The sequence below is a fragment of the Penaeus chinensis genome, chromosome 13, assembly GCF_019202785.1.
Source record: "Penaeus chinensis breed Huanghai No. 1 chromosome 13, ASM1920278v2, whole genome shotgun sequence".
Classification (NCBI taxonomy): Eukaryota; Metazoa; Arthropoda; class Malacostraca; order Decapoda; family Penaeidae; genus Penaeus; species Penaeus chinensis.
The window spans coordinates 18,474,184-18,486,683 of record NC_061831.1 but is presented as its reverse complement, the minus strand read 5'-3'; the positions used below and the strand labels follow the sequence as shown (position 1 = coordinate 18,486,683).

Sequence of the window (12,500 nt, the reverse complement as noted above, 5' to 3'; positions counted from 1 at the left end):
AGTTTTCTACCATTGATTTTCCTTAATAGATAGAGAGAATATTATGAAAATTAGACTTATCATCATTAGCATTTAATTTTTCAAGCACACCCCTGGAGTTGACAGAGTAACAGTAGTGGTAGTATTTTCTTAAAATTAGTATGATTATATCCCTACTAAAAAGCATGAAAAGGGCCAAATCAATATTCAGTTAGATTATCTATTATCTATTTTAACCTCCCACGTTCATATTATCCTAAGCAAAATGGGCATTCTCTACAGGTGGGATCCAACTTAGAGTGTTTGAGGCCTAGCGGGAGAGGATCAGGTGCCAAGATGCATCACTGTCCTCTATGTGCCTACAGCACCGCTAATTATGCACACCTGATGGACCACATGCGAGCTCACACAGGAGAGAAGCCCTTTTCCTGTCCTCATTGTCCTTACCGTGCAGCGCAAAAGACAAATTTGAAGACACATATGCGTACTCATACAGGGGAAAAGCCTTATGTATGTAGCTATTGCCCTTACCGTGCTGCAACCAAAAGTGCATTGAACAGGCATCTGTTAACACAACATAAATAGGTTTTGAATTAGAATAATTTTGTGGATGACAAATCTTGGTCTATTATTTTTATTATATTATTATCATTATTATCATTATTATTATTATTATTATTATTATTATTATTATTATTACTACTGTTGTTATTATTATTATTACTATTATTATTCATTATAACTGAGACACATCTGTAAAAAGTACAATTTTGGATGGATTAAATATATTTCATTTAGGAAAAGAAATTGAACTTAGAAATTAGTTACAGACAGTAGGTAACTATATATTTTTAAATTAGTTAAATTGATTAATGGTTAAGAAGTAGAACCACCTAAATACATTGTAAAACAGTCACAAGCATTGTTTTTTTCCCATATAACATATAAATGAACAGAATGAAATTGTGTTTCCATTAAGTGCCAAATCCAGAATGAAATTGTGTTTCCATTAAGTGCCAAATCCATATTTTTTCCTGTGTATATTACTCTATTCTTTTTACATTCCTGGAGAAATAAAATGCAAACAAACTAGTTGTTTGTTTTTATTAATCTAATAGAAATATTTGTTAAACACATGTATAAAATTTGAATATTGATTTTGACTGACCACATGGAGAGTTTGAATTTAGGTTTGCACCTCTGATACAATATACTTCTCACTTTCAGTGGTTCACACATTGAAATATGATAGATTGTCATCGGATTCCTTATCATTTTATGATAGCTACAGTACGTTTATATTATTATGTTGAACATTGCTATGTGTTTTTGATTGTCCTAATTGTCATTTGTTTTCCTTTTTTTTGCCTTGCTCTATTATGCTGCCCACTAGCCCTGCCAGACACACAGTAATTAACTCTATATTGCCCAACATGAGAAATTCAACATATGAGTTTCTTTTAACATTCAATAGGATAGAGCAATTTACAACTCTGTGTCAAATCTAACAAATTCATCTTGTCTCCCTTACACTTGAGGAAATATGCTGGAAGGTGGTTTATAGAACTTGAAGGCAGCCACGTTCTGCCAACTGTTGGTCAAAACGTGTATGAAGCTTCAAGTTTCCCTCCTACTTTTTTCTGTGGTGTATGATTATGATCAATTTGCCACCAACATGACAATAGTACAAAAGTGTTTCACATGACTTAGGACCAACATGACAAAATAATCACCTAACTTCATAAGAATTCAGTGATTGTTCAGGACCATTGCCATGTCCATATATGCCTATAAAACAAAACATCATTTTAAGGGCCCAAAGAGAGTATAAATGGAAAATAATGGGTTATACAAACTTATAAACTAAGCCAACAACAGCTATATATTGGAACTTGCACATAAAAAAAAATCATATGAGCTTAATACATACATTGAATGTTACCTGAAGACAGTCGAGTTGTACAAGAAGTCATTTTCAATTGGAGTTAAAGGGTAAAACTGCTGATGACCTAATCCATTGAAGACACAATTCATCCTAAAGAAAGATCTTATGAGAGTTTATGTTTCAGATTTGTTTGGAGAGCAATAATATATTGAAATATTTATTTTTATTTCTACAATCCCTGGACTGAGGTCTTTATAATTTTAATTGTTCTGGAATTTACATTTCTTATATCTTTAAGTTCAATTATGTGATTTGGCTATTATTTGTATGATTTATTTCCTTAAACTGAAAGAGCAGGGTAACATATATATATATATATATATATATATATATATATTTATATACATATACATATACATATACATATACATATACATATACATATACATATACATATACATATACATATATATTTATATATATATATTTATATATATATATATATATATTTATATATATATATATATATATATATATATATATATATATATATATATATATGTGTGTGTGTGTGTGTGTGTGTGTGTGTGTGTGTGTGTGTGTGTGTGTGTGTGTGTGCAGTTTAATGTGTAGAAATGATTGAATAAGATGGGCATCCCCTACAGGTAGGGCTGAACAGTGGTGGTCTAAGGAGAGGAGGAGGCAGTGGAACCACAGTGAACAAGAATTCTACTGCCAAGTTGCATCAGTGCCCCTACTGTGACTACAATACAAAGAAAAACACAAATCTTGTCACTCATTTAAGAACACATACTGGAGAAAAGCCATTTCCATGTACATATTGTCCTCATTCAGCAACTACCAAAGAAAGCTTAAAAAGACATATTCGTACACATACTGGAGAAAAGCCATACTTTTGTTCTCATTGTCCATTTAGGTCTGCAGAAAAGGGTAATTTAAAAAATCATATCTTAATTCATCACGTTTAACATTTTATTTTCTGAATTAATTGCACTCAGGTGTGCCCTTGGTAGTGTATGTGTGTGTGGGGGGGGGGGGGGGGGGGGAGCTGCATTTGATTTTTTTTAAAGAATCTGGTTTAGCATATAAATGTGGTTAAGTGAATATGCTCATGATCTTTGTGTGCGTGTGTGTGTGTGTGTGTGTGTGTGTGTGTGTCTGTCTGTCTGTCTGTCTGTCTGTCTGTCTGTCTGTCTGTCTGTCTGTTTGTTTGTTTGTTTGTTTGTTTGTTTGTTTGTTTGCTTGTTTGTTTGCTTGTTTGTTTGTTTGTTTGTTGGTGTATGAGTGTGCGTATGCCTGCATATCTGTGTGTGCATGCTTACATATGTGTATGTGTGCTCTTATGTGCATAAATATGAGTGTACATATACATGAATACATGCAGTTGCACATTTGAATTTGAGTGTTTTTTCTATCATATTTGGGATTTGTAAACTTGTGATTCATAGAATTTGTAAATTGCAAGAATAACTGTATATACCTTTTCCTTTGTAGAACTACTTATTTTTATAATTATATATTAAGAGCACTTTGGCTTTATGTTGACTCTTGTAAAAAAAATATTCTCAGTTATGGTTACTTAGAGATTGTGTAGAAGCTGTTACATGTAAAGACTGAGCTTTAAATTATTAGTTCTTATCTTTAAATGAATAGGTTCTGCATCTTCAGAAAGTCTTCCAAGGTTTTTCCATGGAACTATATCTTTATCTTTATATGAATTGTATCCTTATTTATAGTTAGTTTCCATAGTTATATATTCTCCTACAGATATCTATAATTCATTGAGCACTGTCTTGGTTAGTAAGTAAACTTATTAGCATAATAACTGAACAGTAAATCTTTTGCTCTTAAATAGTTATAATGTTCCTTTACTACTTAATCCTATATATGTTATGTATGGCTGATGTGTGTATCACTGATGTTTGTGGTTTCTTATATTCTCAGAAGTACTAGGTTTTTTAATATTTAATTGAAGGGGTTGCCAGTGTTTAGGATAGAGGTTGGAAAAATATAGTGTATTTGTTGAATATCACCATTAGTAAGTAGAACATTGCCTACAGGTGGGACTGATCACCAGCAGCCGGAAAGGTGGTTGGAGAGATGCCTCAGGAGCCAGGCCCATGAGTGACACAAAATGCAAGTTGTACAAGTGTCCGTACTGTCAGTATACCACTAAGAAGAACACAAATATGACAGCACATATATGTATTCATACAGGGGAAAAACCTTTTAGTTGTCCACATTGCTCTCGAAGATTTACACAGAAAGGAAATCTGCAGTCACACATGTACACACACACTGGAGAGAAGCCGTTTGCTTGCACATATTGTCCATATCGCTCAACACAAAAGAGCAATTTGAAGAGTCATTTGTTTACTCATCATCCTTCTGAGAAAAAATAGATACTGATATAAGTATGTTAGAGAATATATTTATTTTATATATATATATATTTTTTTTTAGGGAAAATTATTTTCTTTAATTCTTTCATATTATGTTTCTATAAAGTTATTACTGCATTGGAAATAAATGCTTTGACACTACATGTACCATGGAAGTTCTTTTGCATACTGGGAGAAAGATGTAGCCAGATTAATTATGTTGTCATTATTTTCATTTCATGAATAAATTGTTTCTTGTCCCCATGTTATGCCATAGTTAGATGGTGAGAGGCATGATATGAGTCAAAGAAAGAATAGAGTTCATTGTGACATGTAGAATAGGTACGAATGAGAATTAATTACTTCATAAGACTAGTAATGTTAATGATACATTTTGAATAAATCTTCACCAAAAATGCATATACTTCTGATGAAGATCTAATCAGAATGTGTGAAATACACATCTTTTGCCATGAAGTTATTCTTTCTTATTCATACCTTTTTCTAGATCTGAGTCACCTTGAAAGTGATTTATATGATAAACATACTTAAAGTCATGGAGGTAAAAGTTTGTAGCAAAAGATGTACATATTAATTCATTGCTTGCTATTGTTATCAAACTGGCAGCAAATTAGCTATATACACTCTATGTGATTTCAATCTGTAGTTTATTGCTGTGTGCTTAACTCTCATTAGGAGGTTAGAGGTCTTTGGGATATGGAGGATCCTGCTTCTGGCTTTAAGGATTACTTCTTTAGTTTATCCTATTATCCTATTATGTACTTCAACTCAAGGAGATAGATACTGAATAGATAAGGTGTCTATAATACAGTGTTTACCGGAATAAGTTCCTCTCAATAAGTAAAGTGTGAAGAATATAAATGTATGAAAAACATATTTCATGTAAGACTTATGAAGATTTATTAATGCAGTTAACAGCTGAATACTGTTGATGGTTAGAATGGTAATAACAACAATAATGACCAAAAATTTGAATTTGTGGAAATTATAGATGGGACTTGTATTGTCTACAGTTGAGTGAGTTTACTGTGATGTAATTGGTTGAGAATTTTTAAAACTAATTGGTAGAGTTGGATATTTGTTATCAGAGTTAGTGGATTATAGTATATGGAAGACATATATGCATAAACTATATTGTCCCATTTTATAGATATTTTTGTGACAATTTTCTTCTTCTTCTTCGTCTTCTTCTTCTTCTTCTTCCTCCTTTAAGGCAACTAGTGTATATGATAATGTAAGCAATATGCAAATACATATAATTATTTAGAAACTCTCTATTCCTGTACATCATCCTTTTATTCTAATGGATTAAACAAAAGTGATGAGATCAAACAACCATATTTGAAATTAAATGTCAGTTTTTTATATTTAGACAAGATAATGACCCCTTGCAGACTTGTAAAGTGAAAGAAAAATAGTCAAGATGCTCTTTGTATTATGTTATTACACACACAAACAATACCATATTCAAAAGTAATTGAAAATCATAATTAGTACAAGTATTTTATCTCTGTGAATACTGTTACAAATAAAAAGTAGGGAAAATAAGATAAAAGGAAGAAAAACTGCAACTTCAGAAAATGTGCATTATATTTGTAACTATATTTGCTATATCAGTAGTACTCGCCAGAAAGCACCATTTGTGAGTTTAAAATCTCTTTTTTAACCTCATTTCCAAAAGAAACATATGGTGCAGCCGGAGCAAAGAGAGTGTAGTAAATGTATGTTTTTTGTGCTTCTATTTTTTCACGAGTGGCTGACGGCTCATGCAACTTAGCACAGAGCACAGTATGGTGTGGGGAAATCACATTGAGTTGGTAACATCTGTTTCATTTTTAAATAAAGGCAGAATTATTGAATTAGAATGTGAAAGCATCTTAAATTATCCCAATTCATGCAAACTGGGTACATACATTGTACACTGTGGTTTGGTTTTATTAATTTTGTTTACTCACTGATAGCTTCACAAGTGCTTAAACAAAAAGGAGTCAGTTTCTAGGTCTACCTGACCTCATCTGTTTATCCCATTACTTGAATTATTTTATTATATTATAAGATCATTCATAATTATAATAGTAATTAGAAAAAAAAATCCAAACAGGGTAATTAGTTGAAGTCAGGTAGGCTTAATAATTGGCTATATGGTGTGTAATCTATGTGTAAACAAATTTTATAATACAAAACCACAATGCTTGTATATATACATACATTCATTCCCAGTGTTAGAATCTCAACTGAGGTTCAGTGAAGTACATTCTTTGTATTATTTCATGAATCTTATAGTAATAGATCCCCCTTCTCCATTAATACAAACAAAGTGTGCTGTGTAGTTTCATATATTACTGTGAGATCATCATACTTTTGCATCACCTTAGACTATTGCTGATTAAGTCCAACAATCCTAAGTAGTGCTTAACTTCAATTGATATAATGGTTGTCCCATACTCCTCACCAATTTTAGATATATCAGGTGTCAGTACATATTTAGTGAATATTGGGGAGGGTATTCTTTCATCTAAAAGGGAATCATGATCAACTGTGGTATAAATTTAGGATATCCTTTATTAGAATTGTCATAAAATTTGTAAATGAGTGTTATCCAACTTTAAATGTTTGTGAAGTCAGGTCTTGCTAAAATATGCAGATTTTCTTCCTGACATTTTCCCATACATCCAGAAACCTTGAAAGTCTTCCACTCTGATATAAGTTGGAAAGGACTGTTGCATCTTATCCATCTGTCTGAAAATTAAATGCTATTTATACAGTATATTCTAATATAGCTCTAGTATATTATTTTAGCATAGCAAAGCAGTCTTGCCACTGACAGTTGAGCTAATCATATTAATTGGTCTTGTATTTCTGTTGGGTGATTTTATAAATTTTATCAGAGTTGATGAAATATCAGTAACTTTTTTATGATGAATAAGTCAGAGTTTATTTAGTTAACAAATCATGTAGATATTATTCTTTGTAATATAATTTGAGTACACAAGTGAGGCATCCCCTACAGGTGAGTCTGGACAGTGGTGGTCAGTCGGCACAAGGGAGAGGAAGACCCACAAGACCAGTGCAGAATCACTTCAACCCCAGCAAGTTACACCGGTGTCCTTATTGTTCTTATGCATCTGCAATGAAAACAAATCTGAATAACCATGTCCGGACACACACTGGAGAAAAACCCTTCCTCTGTCCTCACTGTCCACTTAGATTTTCCCAGAAAGGGAGCTTGCAGACGCATATTCGAATTCATACGGGTGAAAAGCCATATGTTTGTGCTTTTTGTTCTTATCGTGCAGCACAAAAGAGTACTATGAATAGCCATTTTTGGTCTCATCACTCATAAATGTATTTTTGTTTATTATTATTATCATTATTATTATTATTATTATTATTATTATTATTATTATTATTATTATTTATTCAGGTGGGATGATAATATACTTCTGTGATGGATTTTATTATGAATTGAATACCTGTTTATCAGAGACAAAAATCAAAATAGTTTGGCAAAGTACCCCATCTCCAAAAGAATAATTTGCATTTGAGTTTTGTGGAGTTTATATATTTTTAGACTGTTATTCTCTATGCATTATACAGTAGTGGATCTCTTTAAGAAAATGCTGTAATTATACCATTATACTTTTGCATATGAGATAGTTATGTGCCATACATTTTTTTTTTTTTTTTTTACTTTTCTTTACATTGCTTTGCTTTACTTTACTTTACTTTACTTTACTCTACTTTACTTTACTTTACTTTACTTTTCTTTACTTTAAGTTATATGCTATACATTGATTTTTTTTTTTTTACTGTATTGGTTTGATTGTGTAAGTTTTTTTTTTCAAGGCAATGAGTATAATAAAAAAAAAAAAGACTACATGGTTTACATAATTTAAAAGAAGTGAAAAGGTAAAATTGACATTTATATTAATAAGTGACTGATATGTACTACAAGGTATGGATCTGCATCGTTTTGTCTAATGATTTTAGATCATTATGATTTTAGATATTCAGGAGTTATAAATTGCAGCTGTTAGTAATTTTGATTAATGTTGCTTTAACCCATAACCATCGAGGATGATGTGCATACATGTCGTGTCTACTGTGATTATAGATTGCTAATTATGTTCACACATGGATGGCTCCACAAATGCTTAGTCAGTTACTATTCCTATTTTACCTGTTTACTGTTTTCCTTGTATTGTTTGCAACATTGTAATTATTAAGGTAAGGGGAAATCAGGTGAGATCATATGGGCCTGCCTACTAATTGACTTCTTCTAGGCTGAACACTTGTGGAACCATCTATGTGTAAAAACAATTAAAAAACAAAACCACAGAGAATAACATACTCCTGACAGCAATGAGTTAACACTTTAACTTTTTCCTCATCAATAATTCATCATTCACAAATGTCCTCCAAAGCAGGCAGTTTCAGTTTACAATTTAGTATTTGGGTTTATTACTAATGGGACCATAAAAGAGTTAAGACGTTGTTAAATTATGAGCTGCACCGTATAAGTCCAACAACTACGTAAAGTGTGTATGTTTAATCGTCTGTTATGTGTATGTGTTCATTTTTGGTTAATGTATATACTAGTATCAACATGTAAACAGTGTATGTGTCACTCACACATATGCACTCATCCCCCCTCCCCCCCCACACACATACAAGATTCAGTTAGATTAGGGTATACTTTATTTTATTAATTTTATTTTTACAAGTTCAAAAGGATTTTAGGGGAATATCAGGTTTCATATTCCATGCATCCACAGTCTTACAGGTTTTCTTTTTGCTTTGGAACCTGTGTACTGTTAAGTATCAATCTGTGTGTGTGTGTGTGTGTGTGTGTGTGTGTGTGTGTGTGTGTGTGTGTGTGTGTGTGTGTGTGTGTGTGTGTGTGTGTGTGTGGTGTGTGTGGTGTGTGTGTGTGTGTGTGTGTGTGTGTGTGTGTGTGTGTGTGTGTGTGTGTGTGTGTATATATGTATGTATGTATGTATGTATGTATGTATGTATGTATGTATGTATATATGTATATATGTATATAGTTACTATGTATATATGTATATATGTATATAGTTACACATACACATACACATTCACATACACATACACATAACATAACATATATTATATGATGTGTATATATATATACATACTCATATTGATACACACACACACGCACACACACACACACACACACACACACACACACACACACACACACACACACACACACACACACACACACACACACACACACACACACACTCTCTCTCTCTCTCTCTCTTTCTCTTTCTCTTTCTCTTTCTTTCAGTTTAATTTGATATGATTTAGTAAATTGTTTGCTATATCCTCATGTATTTTTTTATGAAATTAAGAAGAAAATACATTGTATTAGATTAATGAACATTTTCATTTGAAAATGCTTTCATTTTTGTTGTGAGGGTACTGCTTTAACCCTGAACAGGGGAATCCCAGGCATATAATGAAAATATATTGTCATATTGTGGTGCAGGAATTAAAATTAAATCATTTATATTAAACAGAATTTTGTTATATTAGGGGATGAAGAATATTTAACCTGAGCTATTGTCAAATATTTCTTTTTAATAAATTGACTTGTAATTATTATACAGTGAACTAATTTTTTCACCAAAGTAACAATATTGGGAAATATGTATCAGAACAGATTTTTGTGGTTTTAATTTAAATTTGTCAGTCAACCAGTTGCTTACTTACCTACTCACCCACCCACTCACTCACCCAAACACCCACAAACCCAGCCACCCCATCATTAACCCACTTATTCATTCGTTCACTTTCCCCGCTTATTCACTAACTCGTTTCCTCGCTCAGACACACACATTCACATCCTCATTGTCGTTCACTCCCACTCTCTCACTCTGAAGAATAAGCAAATTTAGAGGATTAATTTTGTGTCCCATTTGATATTTGATTTGTATTAAAAGTACCGGAAAATAAAGTGTGAAAATTTCTTTGATTGAGTAAGCTGGGCATCCCCTACAGGTGGGTCTTGGCATTGACGGCAAGAGTGTGAGTAGAAGAGGAATCACATGGACAGAAGAAGGCCATACATCCAAGGTTCATCAGTGCCACTACTGTGCATACATAGCAACAACTAGAACAAATTTGTTGAACCACATCCGTACTCATACTGGGGAGAAGCCTTTTGCTTGTCCTCACTGTCCATTCAGAGCGACCCAGAAGGAAAATCTTAAAGCACATATCCGTGTACACACTGGTGAGAAACCATATGCGTGCACGCTTTGCTCTTACCGTTCAGCTCAGAAGAGTAACTTAAAGAGTCACATGTGGACCCATCAGAAGTGAGGTAATTTTTATTTCCACTGTACAGTAAACTTTTTTGTTTTCTCTTTTAACTTGTGAATAATGTGAAAGACAATTCTCTGAGCACACATTAAAAATTGCATTACTCTATCAAATAAATACTATTTAGCATTGATTGAATAGCTTGTCACAATGTATATATATATATTTTCTTGTTTTCTTTTTAATGCATGAATTCAGTGTATACCCTTGTGAAAATATTGAGAGCTGTATGTGCTTTTATTAAAACTAGAAGACAGTGATTGATATGCATGTATTGATTTGTAGGTAAAAGTATTGTTGAAAACAACACATTGTTTATTTATTTTGTTGTGTGATACTATTATCTGGCTTTGAAGAATAACTTTTTCTCACTTTTGTTTGTATTATGGAGAAGATAGGCTACAGCAGGTGAATTGTTGACTATAAATTTTGCAATAATTTGACTAGATGTCTTAATGCATTTTATGGCAGTTATTTTCCATACAGTGCTTTTGAATAATAAAGATAATGGTAATGATAATTGTAATGAAAATAATATATTATTAATCTTATTAGTATTATTATTGGTTTTATTATTGTTAGCAGAAGTATTGGTATAATTATTCAGAGTAGTATTAATGTCATTATTTATGCTTTTACTTTTGTTATTATTGTAATGATGTTGTCATTGTTTTTTTATATTTGATTTGAATAAGTTCTCATTTTTGCTGTTATTTTGTTGTTATTAATAGTGATTCAGATTTATGTAACCTTTTTTAATAATAGAAGTTGAATTTACTCATTCACACTGGGTTGCATCTATTCTTATAACGACACATCAAGCTCATGTGCCAGGTGGCAAGTGTCCCTGCCATGCGTGTTGAGCCAGCTCCATGTTGTGGACACTAAACCGTAGTTGCTTTTTTATCCCTCTCAAGTAGGCTTAAATCTATTTTACCCTCTTTTTTTTTTCTCTCTTTTTTTTGTAAGATTGTATGTGCCACTGCCAAAATCTTAGACAGAAGTGAAAATATGTTTCTCAAGCTTCTATTCTTTCATTTGCACAAAAGCCATCACCATAGGGTTAACATTGTCATCATGGATTTGCTATTAATTTTGAATAATTGTATATTACCTTTTATTGTCAGTATTGTAGTCAAACATTAGTTATTATCAGATTTTTATTTTTTATTTGATTTTTATAATAAATATTATCAGTATAAATTTATCATGATTTTTAACATTATTATTATTATTATTATTATTATTATTATTATATAATAGTTATGATTATTATTATTATCAGTATCATCATTATTATTATTATTGTTATTATCATCATTGTTATCATCATTGTTATCATCATCATCATTTATCATCATCATCATCATCATCATCATCATCATCATCATCATCATCATCGTCATTGCTTTTATTGTTATTGGCACCTGAGAGATTAAATGTATGTCTGTTACTGTTTACAAAAAAGGGAAGTTAGAGCTTGTTATGTTAATTTGGTGGTAATTTTCCAAATATATATTTATATCTTTAGTTTTTTTTAAATTGTATTTTGCAAGTCATGCTCTACAAAAGCTTTGGGGTTAAGCTTAGTTTTTCAGATTTAGGTCCTAATCTGTTGTGCATTACCTTCTTGATGGTTCATGTCTTTAGCCTTATAAAAAATGATATGTATGTAAAAGTGAATGAAAAAATAATAACATATGTTCTTACAAAAAGATCTAAATCTATATGTTTTAAAGTTGGAATTTTTGTATTACAAGAAAATAAATATAACAGAGAAACACAATCATAGGTGGTTTAGCTGAAATGTTCATCAGAGAACAAGGTCAGATTTAACTCTGGTATTACTATCTTTGTGT

The 12,500-nt window shown here is 31.7% G+C and overlaps 1 protein-coding gene across 25 annotated transcripts in view; it reads left to right on the top strand.

Moving 5' to 3' along the window:
* Window positions 1–12,500, top strand: part of LOC125031501 (myeloid zinc finger 1-like) — a 127,937-nt gene that overhangs the window by 69,966 nt on the left and 45,471 nt on the right. Inside the window, exon 6 of one of the 25 annotated variants that reach the window (XM_047622352.1) lies at window positions 10,318–10,642. The exons of 19 other annotated variants lie outside the window; for them this stretch is intronic. In XM_047622352.1, the coding sequence (XP_047478308.1) occupies window positions 10,318–10,641 (324 nt within the window). In that variant the 3' untranslated portion in view covers window position 10,642. Of the gene's footprint in view, window positions 1–261; window positions 1,041–2,529; window positions 2,884–3,945; window positions 4,303–7,297; window positions 7,646–10,317; window positions 11,074–12,500 lie in introns of those variants that run through there. 5 more of the 25 variants (XM_047622351.1, XM_047622344.1, XM_047622341.1 and 2 more) reach the window with 5 other exon arrangements.